Source organism: Haemaphysalis longicornis, unplaced genomic scaffold, assembly GCF_048455015.1.
Source record: "Haemaphysalis longicornis isolate Haplotype H1 unplaced genomic scaffold, Haemaphysalis longicornis Haplotype H1 scaffold_2, whole genome shotgun sequence".
Lineage (NCBI taxonomy): Eukaryota > Metazoa > Arthropoda > Arachnida > Ixodida > Ixodidae > Haemaphysalis > Haemaphysalis longicornis.
This window is the reverse complement of record NW_027526295.1, coordinates 45,034,698-45,046,912: the sequence shown is the minus strand read 5'-3', so window position 1 is coordinate 45,046,912 and position 12,215 is coordinate 45,034,698. Positions and strand designations below refer to the sequence as shown.

The following is a 12,215-nucleotide window of genomic DNA, read 5'->3' as shown; positions in this document are numbered from 1 at the left end:
TTAAGAGTACAATAAAACCTTTCCCCCCTGATAAGTTTAAACGTCTGCAGATGAAACGGTCAATCATAAACCGCAGTTTCGGGCGCCTCGCCAGACTTACTTGCCTCATTCCAAAGTTTATGAAACCGTGTTTTCATTGCCGCAATTCTACCGCAGGAGACGTCTCTTGACGCACGACTGGACGCCGCAGTCGGCGACCGCCTGGCGCCCCTGCACGAAGCTCAGCGTTCCGCCGAGTCTCGGCAGAGGCTGCTGGACGAGGCGGAGCCGTGGACGCCACTGAACCAGATCTACTTCCAGAAACTCCCGCTCATCCGCAGCTCCAGAGACGCGCCCTACCGATGGGCCCTCACGGGGTACCAGAGGCTTAAGGTACGCTGCACAACACAAGCGCATGACGGCATGCGTGTAGCACGTAAATTTTTCCTAGATTTCCCCTACGTGTAGGACATGCATTTTTTCAATGCCCGCAGCGGTGGCTTAGCTGCGCCCAACAACACTTGTTGGATCCCGACCGCGTTAGCTGCATTTCAGGTGGGCAAGATGAGCGAAAACGGCCGTTTGATGAGATTTGAGTGCACGTTAGAGATCCCCCCATCAAAAATAAAATTGCCGGTATTACGCTATTTAAAACCCCACGCTTTCTACCGTGCAAGCTAAGTTAGAGTCACACTTTAAAACACAAACTGATTCAAGAGTGTCGCAATGCCGGTATCGGATAGACGCCGGCTTCATATCGCGGGGGACACAGGTTCGATTCCGACCACGAGAAAGGTTTTTTTATTGAGGGGCTTGATGTTCCTTGGCTATCATCATCATCGTCATTTTGTGAAATCCACTGTGTATAGTTGGCTTTTCTGCAGTGATTCTTGCTCAAACGCTGACGCCATCATTGAGGAACAAAATTCTTCAAATAAAAAAATTGTGGTTGATTCCCCTTTCATAGGAATCGGTAAAGCATAAAAGTGAAAGGTGCCTTCACAGGAGCAGTTGAATTGTAAAGAAATCTCCTTGTTGCGCGAAGGGTTCTGGAGCCTAAATCCGCCAGACGGAGTACGCCAACACGCAAGAAACAAAAAAGACATCCCCCTCGCGAGGGGCACGATTAAATGCACAGCATTTCCGAGGGGGTGCGCCGGCAAGTCGTATCTCTCGATCGCGGGACCCGTGTCGCCACCTTTCGGAGGCGCGGGACAACTTGTGGCGCTTTCGAAACAAACCAGAAATGAGTGAGGATATAAGGCGCGTTCGGTGCATCGAAATCTGTGTCGGTTTCGTGGCTCAGTCGGTAGTGCGCCGGGCACCTTGCGTTCCGCCCGCGGCGTCATGGGTTCGAAACCGGGCGCCGGAAACTGTTATTTCTATTATAGTTTAGTGGCCTGGCTGCGGACTACGACAAGGCGCGCCTGCCGACTACGACAAGGCGCGCCGACGCCGCGTGACATTGTGAGTTACTAAAATGCTATGCATTTAAGAATAACCGGTATTTTCCGGGACAACAAAACCAAAAATTCCCCCGCATTTCCCCGAGGGGGAGAATGTGAAAGTGCGAATGCACGGTTGTCGGCCCGCTTGCGGCACTTGCGCTCGGCCCCCGCAGCCCACCGCCTCGCCGCCTTCTCTTCCATCGGGTTTGTAGTATCACGTGTACACTACGCAGTTATCAAGCCGCTGTAACGCCGCTGAGTCGCCAACGCACGCCGCTGACGACGTAGTTTGAATGCGTTAAAGATATAAGGCGCGTCACTAACACTGATATCACCGTCGCGTCCGTGGCTTGGTCGGTAGAGCGTCGCGCTGCGGCCGCAAAGTCCTCGGATCGAAACCTGGCGCCGGATGCTGTGTCTTCTTTAAATATAGAGGAGCACTGCGGACGCCGCCGCCGCCGCCGACGCCGGCGGTGGATGGTTTGGGGTCGCTTATAAAGTGCGCACTTTATAAGCGACCCCACGCCGGCGGTGGATGGTTTGGGGTCGCTTATAAAGTGCGCACTTTATAAGCGACCCCAAACCATCCACCGCCGGCGTCGGCGGCGGCGGCGGCGTCCGCAGTGCTCCTCTATATTTAAAGAAGAAACAGCATCCGGCGCCAGGTTTCCATCCGAGGACTTTGCGGGCCGCAGCCCGACGCTCTACCGAATAAGCCACGGACGCGACGCTGATATCGGTGTCAGTAACGCGCCTTATATCTTTAACGCATTCAAACTACGTCGTCAGCGGCATGCGTTGGCGACTCAGCGGCGTTATAGCGGCTTGATAACTGCGTGGTGTACACGTGATACTACAAACCCGATGGAAGAGATGGAAGAGAAGGCGGCGAGGCGGTGGGCTGCGGGGGCCGAGCGCAAGCGCCGCAAGCGGGCCGACAACCGTGCATTCGCACTTTCACATTCTCCCCCTCGGGGAAATGCGGGGGAATTTTGCTTCGCACCTCTCATCATCATTCACTTCGGGGAGATGGCGGAATTTTTTAAATATAGAGGAGCACTGTGGACGCCGCCGCCGCCGCCGCCGCCGCCGGCGGTGGATGGTTTGGGGTCGCTTCGCACTTAAAAAATGGCATGCACAGAAACAGCAGCTTGAAGCACATAACATGCGAACAAAGCGACAGCGGAGGGTGCCTCAATTCACGCGCGTGCCACGTATACGAAGGCGCTAGCATCGAGGCGCCAACAGTCGGCGCTCTTTAGCATCATGATGCGCTACTTCACTTCGCCTCTCCTAGGCGGCAGCACCAATCGTATGACTCGCAGTAAAAGACATAAGGCGCGTTCGTAGAGCTGCTACGTCTCTGCTCATAGCGCTGTGGTCATAGCGCCACGAACCTCCCCTTGTGGCGAGAGAGTCGGGGGCTCGAATCCGGGCGCCGCCACGTCAATTTCCCTTATCGTTGCAACGTCACTTCCGGGACAGATATGACGTCAGTGAGATCTTGCTGTAGCCGGCATAAAATACTTTCATGTTAAAAATTCACCCGGAGCCTTCCCCTACAGCGCGCCTTATCGCCAAGGATTCAATCAACCCCATAATACGAAATCTGAAATCTGTTTATTCTAAAGACGAACTTTATAAAATTCTTACAGTAGCGTAATTAGCCAAAAATGGAATTCTGTTTTGTCAGTAAGGAAGAACTCAGCAACTGAAACGAAATATAAAGAAATTTCTTTTACAGGTAAACGATTCAGGCCCATACGCCGAGTATCTATGGCTGTCGGTAACTGGGGAATTGTTCTACTTTGTATCAGTACCAAGGTGTATAATTAATTTATGATTGATTATTGTACCGTCTCACCAAATGTGCTGTAGCGCAGCAGTTTATATCTAAAGAAATTATCATCGATAACGCAGTCGTAAAATCTGATGGATGCCTACGGAACACACTGTATCGTATACTGATACGAGCCGTGCAACCGAAACCAGTAGAAAGATAATTTCACTAGCGTACTTAACAAAATGCTGACATAATTTGAACGCAGGAGCGCTATGGATTGCTTTTACGTACTTATAAAATTGCATTACTGTTACAAGGAGTGTTTGTAGTGCCGGTTCCGGGAAGATTCCGTAACAAAACTTGGTAGCGCCTTAGTATAGAATTGCGACTGGCCTGGCCTGCGGTGTAGTAAGCAGCAAAAACGATGCAAGAAAAGCGAACACTAGGGCACGAAGATGATGTTGCGTTAAAAAGCAAGCTATAATGCTTCCGCGTTTAAATAACGTAATCAAAAGATGTGCAGTTCCACGTTTTATTTCTCCCGATTACTTGATATTCTGGGTGGATTCATTTGTTCAACATTTTATTCTCTAATGCTTAAATGTACCACAGGTACCGCGTTTGCTCGACCGTACCACGCACTTTTTTTTGCTAAAGTGAGCCTTCAATATTGAGTGCGTGTTACAACCAGGTTCAAAGCAGACATCGGCTTCAAAGCGGCCAGCAGCAGTGCCATTGACACGAACCCCTACAAAAATCAAATTAAAATCTGCGTGGTACAAAAAGCGTGAAGTTATTTTATCCAAAGTTTCCTACGTAAGCCCACCTGCGCGTTAGAATCATAAAAATACAGTATCTGACACTTCCGGGCTTCAACAGAGTAGACGGAGCATGCTAGGTGGCTCCCTCTGAGGAGAGGAGAATAAACTTTTATTGAGCGAAAGTGCTGATGACAGGGCACTCGTCCCTCGGAGGACATCCTTATTCCGGTATACCCAGGCTGCGACTTGCCGTTTAGGCCCTCTTAAACAGTTTTTGCTGGTGTCCAAGGTCCGGGTCGACCAGACGAGCCATCCACTGCTCAAAAGATGGGAAGGCGATTGGGGGTAGGTTTGGAGTTTGTTTGCACTGACAATGATCATCGGGGAATGCGACCCGGTCCGGGCCGCTTTGGTCAGAGCACATGCGCCGCTCTAGTAGTGGTGCGCGGAACGACACACGTCTTTCAGAACGCAAATATTAGTAACGCTATTTCCACCTGTATGGATGACACCTGAGGTCACTCTGCAATAGGTAAAATTGCAGAGGCAAACTGTACTTAAGTGTCTACAATAACTCCTAAGCTAGCTTGCCAAAATTCTTCAGAATTATCCATACCAGGGCATCTTAGGGCTTCATCTTTACAGACGTCGGCGTGTTGCTCTGCATGATTGCCGTCTGCTGACTTGCGGGTTGCTTAGACACGTGACATTGTGTGTTTTCTCAGCAGAGGTGAAGCAGGATCATTCGCTAGGAACCGTACTTGCCCCTAATATATCCAGATTCAGAACCATGCACGTGTCCGCGCCATGGCCCTCGTGGAGGCAGGAGGAAATTTCTAGTGCACAATCTTCCTCATTGCGCACATATCTGCAGCGTGTCTCTAGCCGGCAGTGTGGAAATCTCAATCACTTCAGCCCGAGCATTTGGGTAGTTGGCATGAACTCCTTCCGTGGGGGAAATAAGGAGGCGTATCGTGCTTCGCTTGTTGCTAGCATGGTACCCAAACAGCCAGCTTTTATCTTCGACGCTCACACCCCTGGCGGTTGGCGTTGATTTTCGTATTTGCTGTGTGTCCTACGTTTCGTGCTTCTTTTTCTTTCCACTGTCAGTACTAGGGTTGGTAAGTTTGGCGCACACAAACTGGCGACTTTTAGAGGATCGTACCGACTGAAATATTAGAGCGGCGACTTGGCTTGTTTCTGGCTCGCTTGAGCGCTGATTGCTATTATATAATTCCGCACTGTTCTCACACCTTGCATACGGATAAGGGGGCTTTGTTTGGTCGTCCAATGCTTTTCAGTAGTCAAGGTGAAACTAGAAGCCATTCCCAACAAGAAAATGGGAACGATATGGCAAAGTGGAGAATAAGGCCCCAGGCGTTAGAGTGACGCTGAACGCTCCAACGTACTACATTGCTACTTACCAGCGCAATGCCAAACACGTTCCTTTTTTTAGATATCGATCGCCTGCTTTAGGAATCGCGTCGAAGACTTCAAGTAACGCTGTCAGTTTGAGGTGTGATGTATTGGCATTTCAAGAGCGCTTGAGTTTCATGTGGGGAGGGGGGGGGGTGAGCATGTTTGACAATTTATAATAGGTACGGGAAAGTAAGGAGGCAATAAAACGGGTGAAAAACTGTGCAGCGAACTCAGGCTGTATGATCATTCATACTGTTTGAATAATTTACTTTAAGTAAAATATTTTTTAGGTGAACACAAAAAACTACTGTTATTTCTCCGATCCGTAGCAAATGAATAATATTCATTCCAAGCTCCGCTACTCCTCCAACTTTCTGCCTTTTTTTCTATGCAGGCCACCGAATCGACAAGAAATTGGTACCATCTTTTTGCTCACAATGGCGACCTTTCTGGCTCTTTTTGAACGTTGAGCTCTAGGTGGCATCTTTCCGGGGCTACTTTTGGCCATTTTCTGGCGACTTTTGTTCTGAGGATGTGAGAACACTGGTCACAACGTCTGCTGCAGTCTCGATGCTTTCGCTGCTTCCGACCGAGTAGTGCCGCTACGCTCCTCAGTTCTTACGTGGCCCGCAATACCTGCCAGTACGTGCTATGCACCAAGGCAACCATTTATCACTTCGTTTTTATTCATTCCTCACTTACAACAAGGATAGCGCATAGCACGTTTCCTTAATCTATCTGTCTTGCATCCCGGTGCAGGAGGAGAGCCGCCGAAACGGCCAGCCTCGCCTATACAGCGGGCCATTTGGCATCGAGCGCGAAGGCAGTGTTCTCTGCGTGCTTCGCCTGGTGGCCTGCCTGGGTGTCCCGGCTGGCCAGGAAGAGGGCGACGCGGTGCAGTTCGGCCTCGAGCTTCTTCACGCGACCAAGTGCGGCAAGAAGTTCAACTTTTTCCTGCGTTTGCTCGACCGTTGCGGCAACGAGAGGCACCTGGTGAAGAGCTTCTCGTCCTCCGAGCTGACAGTGCCTCGCTACTGGTTCTCAAGACCCGCCCTCGGGATGGTCACCTTCGCAGTCCTTGTGTCGGAACAGCGAATGCTCCGCGAAGGCCTGCTGTGCAAGGACGTCCTGGCCATCGAAGTGGGACTGCAATGAAGAGGCCAGCACTACTTCGTCAGTACCTACTTCGTCAGGGATGTACTCTACTCAGGGAAATACTCAGCACTACTTCGTCAGGGACGTACTCAAGAGCTGAAGCCAAGCCACGACACGAATTGTGTTCCAGTCTATAGCTCCGCAATTATTAGGTGCACTACTGGCGCCCCCTATTTCTTACAAAATATGAAACTGGACGCATTTGACAGCAGCCTATGAGGCAACGCACAAACAGCTCTGAATACCATGTGCGAACACATTCAGATGTGCCGCTCAAGAATTATCAGCTTTCTAAGCTGCTTTAATAAAGGAATGCATTTCTAAACGGGCAGACCACATTGGCGAGGTGTTCAACGAACGCCAGCCTACGGCAATGCTTCGATTGATTGGGGTTTCCAACGCGGCGTGGCTGCGCCTAGGTTGTGAGGCGTGCCTTAGCGGAGCGATCCGGATTAATTTCTTCCACCGGGAGACCTTTAACGTCCCCCGAAGTCTGGACACATGGGCGTTTTCACTTTTGCCGTCCCTCATAAAACCAGCCACCACGGCCGGGATTTAAGCCGGGTCTTTGAGATCAGGTGCACAACGCCTCAGTCACTGAGCCAAGGGAGAGAATTGGCTCGAACGACGCCGACAAAAGCTCCTTTCCTGAACTCTGCTTTCTAGGAAGACGCAAGTTCGCAACTTACTGTGTAATACATTTAGATTGAACAGAAATAAGTACAGCGCGATTATGATTTTATATACCATTTATTATGCATGGCCAATTGTCAAGTGATTTGTCAACATTCCGGGGCTGCAAGCGCAAATAGTTGTCCTAGGTCTCGGGCCTTCGTTTCCACCACTCTCGCTGCGTTTACACAACATTATTCACTACAAAATTATTTCGAAAATGCTGTCATCCTGTGTGCATTCACCTTGCAGATTTCCTGTGGTGCTTCGTATGACGTCAAAACAAGATGGCTTGGCATAACTGCGCCACAGCACGCCTCGCCGACCCTCCGACAGAATCAGTCGGTCCAGTGTACTCGGCAGGACGCCGGCGGGTCGTCGCAATTCGTTCGCTCAGTTGAAACTAAGCCACGACACGTTCGTGACTGAAAAACGTGAATTTAGTTTGTTATTCTGTACACTCTCGCAAGCTCTAAGTCATGGTGGGTCCTCACAAGCGCAAATGCGAGGCTTCGTCGTCTGGTACGCCAGTAGAAATATCTGAGGCCAACTGAAGGCGAGAGAAGAGTAAGCGAAAATAGGTACAAATAAAATGAAATCAAGAGACCATTTGGTCGCACGACGCGAAACCAGGGTGTGGAAAGCATTTCTTGCGTTGGGTGAACTAGCTCAGTGAAAACAGTCGCTCTTCATGAGATATTGTGGGAATTTGGGGGGTGCTGCTGGACGAGCGCTATACAAGAAATAGTCATCTAAGCTGCATGAAATGCTAAGACTAAATAAAAATGTAAACTGGCTATACGTTATATACTTTAGTTCCACCACTGGTATCGCTGAAAGTGTCACCTGGGGCAGATTCCCCATTAAATTGCACACTAATCCCCTTTGAGTCGCAACCTGGATGAAGGAAAGGGGGCTTTCAGCGCCGTAGGGAACCAACTGTTCCAAGTGTAAACAACACGAAACTGTGGAACATACATTTCTTCATTGTTTGGCCGCGGTGTTTCTTTGGGATGTCCTCCAAAGTATACTTCGGAAAGATTTCCCACTCAGCCCATACGGTATACGTTTTTTGCGCATAGATAGAGAGGACGGTGTGCCATTTGACAGTGTGATTCTGTTGGGCCTGCAAAGTATTTGGCGACCCCGCATGGCTGGGCTTCACAGGGATGTAGACACGTGACCAACGCGACACCATGTTCAGGAAGGTGTCACACAGTTCGTTGATGGTTGTTCACAGTTCACATTTCGTTCACAGTTCGTTTACGTTCACACTAACCATGGTAGTGGCCACAAAAGAAAGCAGTACGGGAATTGCTATAGGAAGTCCAACTCGTTGTAATGGCGCGACAAACTGACATTACCTCATTAGAGAAAAACCACGACAATGCAAAAAAAAAAAAAATCTAGCCATCTCCACGAAGTGTATGATGATGAGAGGGGCGAAGGTAAAATGCTTATCGGTAAAAGCGTGAAATATTCGCCCACATACCACATAAAGACTCGGCACGTTGCTACAGATCTTCTTGACGGCGCGCATCATCTGAATGAGTGAAAAACTTCCACCTCCCCTCGCGGGAACCCCTGTGTAGATGCGACGCATAGGCGGAGCGGCGAAGGGACCGCGTTTTATAGCGCGCATAACGTTGAGGGGACTGCGTAAGCCGGTCCCAGTCGATGACGACGTTGGCGTACTTGTAAAGCCGCGTGGACTCTAGGTGTCTGAGCCAAGCGTGGGTGTTGCTTCGCCGGAGAACGGCACACCGGTTATATGCGCAGCGCGCCCGAAGGAGAGGAAACCGCGGAAGAGAGAGTACTGCACATGCGCCGGCCCCAGCGCGTTTGCCGACGCTATGACGCAACGTGCTGCGGCTATGACGCAACAGAATCCAACACAATCCACTTTAATCCAATCCAATGCAAATCCAATCCAAGCCAAGTTAAGCCAAGCCAAGCCAAGCCAATCCAATTCAAGCCAATCCAATTGAATCCAATCCAATGCCACTCGCGAGAGAGTGTTCGCGATCGGAGAGGAGAGGGGGTGAGCGGCGGAGAGCGCAGCTGGCGCGGCGAGGAGAATGCGTGAGGGGTGGACAATGTCGACGACGACAACGACGACGCCGGAGGGACAAGGCGAGTGAATCAGATTCTCTGCATCTAAAAACATCAGGCGCGTTCATAGCCATGCTCGCGTCTCGGTTTGTAGCGCAGTGGGAAGTGCGCCACGTACCTCCCGTCGCGGCCACACAGTCGTGGAATCGAAACCGTGTGCCGCCGCGTCAAGACTACCACTCCTTGCTCGCAAAGCTTGAGACTTCCCATCGCTATGAGCACAAGCCCGTCGACGACTTCGATGTTTGTGGTGATCATGTAGGGCTTGTTTCGAACGATAAGAATCTCCATGGGTAAGTTGGCAAATTCAGTGTGTGACATTTTAGCCACCTTTGCCGTCGCCTTCTGCAGAGGGTCTTGTGTCGCACACCCCCGGTACGTGTCTTGAGCTGGCAGACGACGAACGACAACCTCTTCTTCGTCCTCTCCTCCTTGTTGGGTAGCAACGAACGCATTGAACGTTTTGACCTCTTCGGCCAATCTTTGGTTTGCCAATCCCTATTGGGATCCTGCCACAATCATCATCATTCCGCCGTGTATGGCAGCAATGAGGGACCGGACAGGGCCCGAACAAGAGTCTTGAGCTCGCAGACGACGAACGACAACCTCTTCTTCGCCCTCTCCTCCTTGTTGGGTAGCAACAAACGCGTTGAACGTTTTGACCTCTTCATCCAATCTTTGGTTGGCCAATCCCTAGGAGCATCCTGCCCCAATCATCATCAGCGGTATGTACACGGCGCTACGAGGGACAGGAGGGGGCCCGAGCAAGAGGAGCTTCGCCCCTAAAAATTGCTTTTTTCTCTCGTATTCCCAACAAACAGCACAAAGAGTGGAGGAAGTAAGACCCGCCCGGCGCATATGCAAGTTGAGCTGGCGAAATCTACAGCGGAAGCAGGGTAATGTGAGCTCGCCCTCATCATATTCAGAAAAATCAAATGACGATTATCATACGCCGTAATGCGATATTGTTGAGCAAAGCGAACTGCAATCTTCTCGTCCACGAAGCATATTTACTGCGTCTCAGCAAGTGACCGCATGATCAGCGCGCGCTACCCTGCCCTTTATCCGGAAGCAGTTCCCTGCCGCTGAGCATGCTGTTGCAAATCCTCTTTGAACGTCCCGTGCAAATGTCACGTGGGTCGGATGAGCCACAAACGGTGGGTGTTAGAGGGAGGCAATGAGACATACTGAGCAGTGACGAAGCTCTGTGAGATGGCGCCATAGCATCTAGTGCCGCCCTCCTCATCAAAATCTTGCCAGATGCTCCTCTCCGTCTTCTTTCTGCCAAAGTGGCTCGTACGATCACTCGGCTACGCGAATGTCTGCGCCGGCGAAACCCACGTTCCTGGTGCCATAGGGCTGCGCCCTAAAACAGGAATTATAATCCTGTTTTAAATGAGCATCCCTATCGGAAAATCCAGTGGTGCTAGAACTCCGCCTCCAGCGTTCCCCTGATTATGGGAATACCTAACGCTGAAATACGGCGGGCGCGGGAACGCTGGAGCGCTCCGGACACTGGACGCTGGAACACGCCGGATGCGAAAACGCGTGGACCCGGCGCGCGCTGGAACGTAACGCTGGAACACGACGGAGACCAAGCCGTCTCCAACGGATAGCGTGGCCGATGCTCGCACTAGACCTTTTTTCTTTAAAGCCGTGTAATTACAAACCCACATGGCTGTTAACAGGATTCACAGAAAAATATGTAGCACAACAAAATTTCTCTAGACTCATTTCTGCACTTTTCAGCTGATTTCGCTCTGTGACTGCATTGTTCTATCATGGCGCTCAATCGGTTCGAAAGAAAATTTATTCTCCCTGATAGCAAAAAAAACGAGTATCGACAATAACCGTTCGAAAAGTGGTCCCTTATATTTCTTTGGGTAATTAAAACACAAGTAAACAAACATTTCTTGCATCTGTTTTATTTAAAAACAAAACGTGAAAGAACGCTAGAAAACTATAATAGACAGTCAATCCTTAGCTGGATTCCGTTCCTTGGTGAACGTTGATTCGTTGATAATGCATTCGTACAGCAAGGCCTGGAAGGGTATCCTGTGGTGAAGAGCGCACGTCTCTGTTGGTCAGCACTATGTCGAACAGTACGCGCGCACGACATCTGCCAAAGTCACGCAGGGTTGACTGCAATTTAACTAGATCGTCGAAGCACATCGCACGTATTCCGAATCACGCTGCCTCTGGGATATGTCGTATTCACTCGCATCAAAGTGCCAATAATCCAAGGCACCACGGTTTGTCTTCGCCCGAGGAGTCCTCACTTCGAGATGCTTGGAATCTGGACCACTGTTGTTGCTTTTATCACAGCTTCCGTAGTTTTACATGTTGCTGCTGACACTTCCCGGAGACATAAGATGCATGTTTTTACCAAAACGTTACGTGTAACTTTAAGTACACAGCACAGATGTGAAACATAAACGAGCCACTAAGCCACGCAGGCAACGTCAAATTTTGACCGAAAGGCGAAAAGCGGGAGAGAACAAAGTGTTCCCCTGGCGATGACGAGAACTTGTTCCGCGACCCCTCCTACCCACCTCATTTCATAGTACTTTGGGCTCACCCACCCCGCGAGTGCTGTCGCGCGACAGGGCGATGCATCCCCGAACTTTCTTCCGAACGGCCGGGCTAGATCGAAGGGGCACGTTTTCTTTCTACGTTTCTTATTTTTTAACTGTCTTGTTAATGCAATGAGTTCCCTGGTGCAATTTCTTATCTTTTTACACAGGCAGCGGCAAATATTAAAAAATAGTTAGATGGTTTTAAAAACTTATTTTCACTAGTCAAACTTGATTGGACACATCGTTCGCGTTAAAATAAAAAGGGTGCTCGCTAGAAAAAAAAAACAGCACGCCGATTCAAAAAATGGGG

At 50.1% G+C, this 12,215-nt stretch overlaps 1 protein-coding gene across 1 annotated transcript in view; it reads left to right on the top strand.

The window, feature by feature from the left end:
- Positions 1–7,174, top strand: part of LOC144167086 (uncharacterized) — a 31,305-nt gene extending 24,131 nt beyond the window's left edge. Inside the window, exons 3-4 of the mRNA XM_077696475.1 lie at positions 157–372; positions 6,150–7,174. Coding sequence (XP_077552601.1) covers positions 157–372; positions 6,150–6,545 — 612 coding nt within the window. The 3' untranslated portion in view covers positions 6,546–7,174. The remainder of the gene's footprint in view (positions 1–156; positions 373–6,149) is intronic.
- Positions 7,175–12,215: the final 5,041 nt, after the last annotated feature.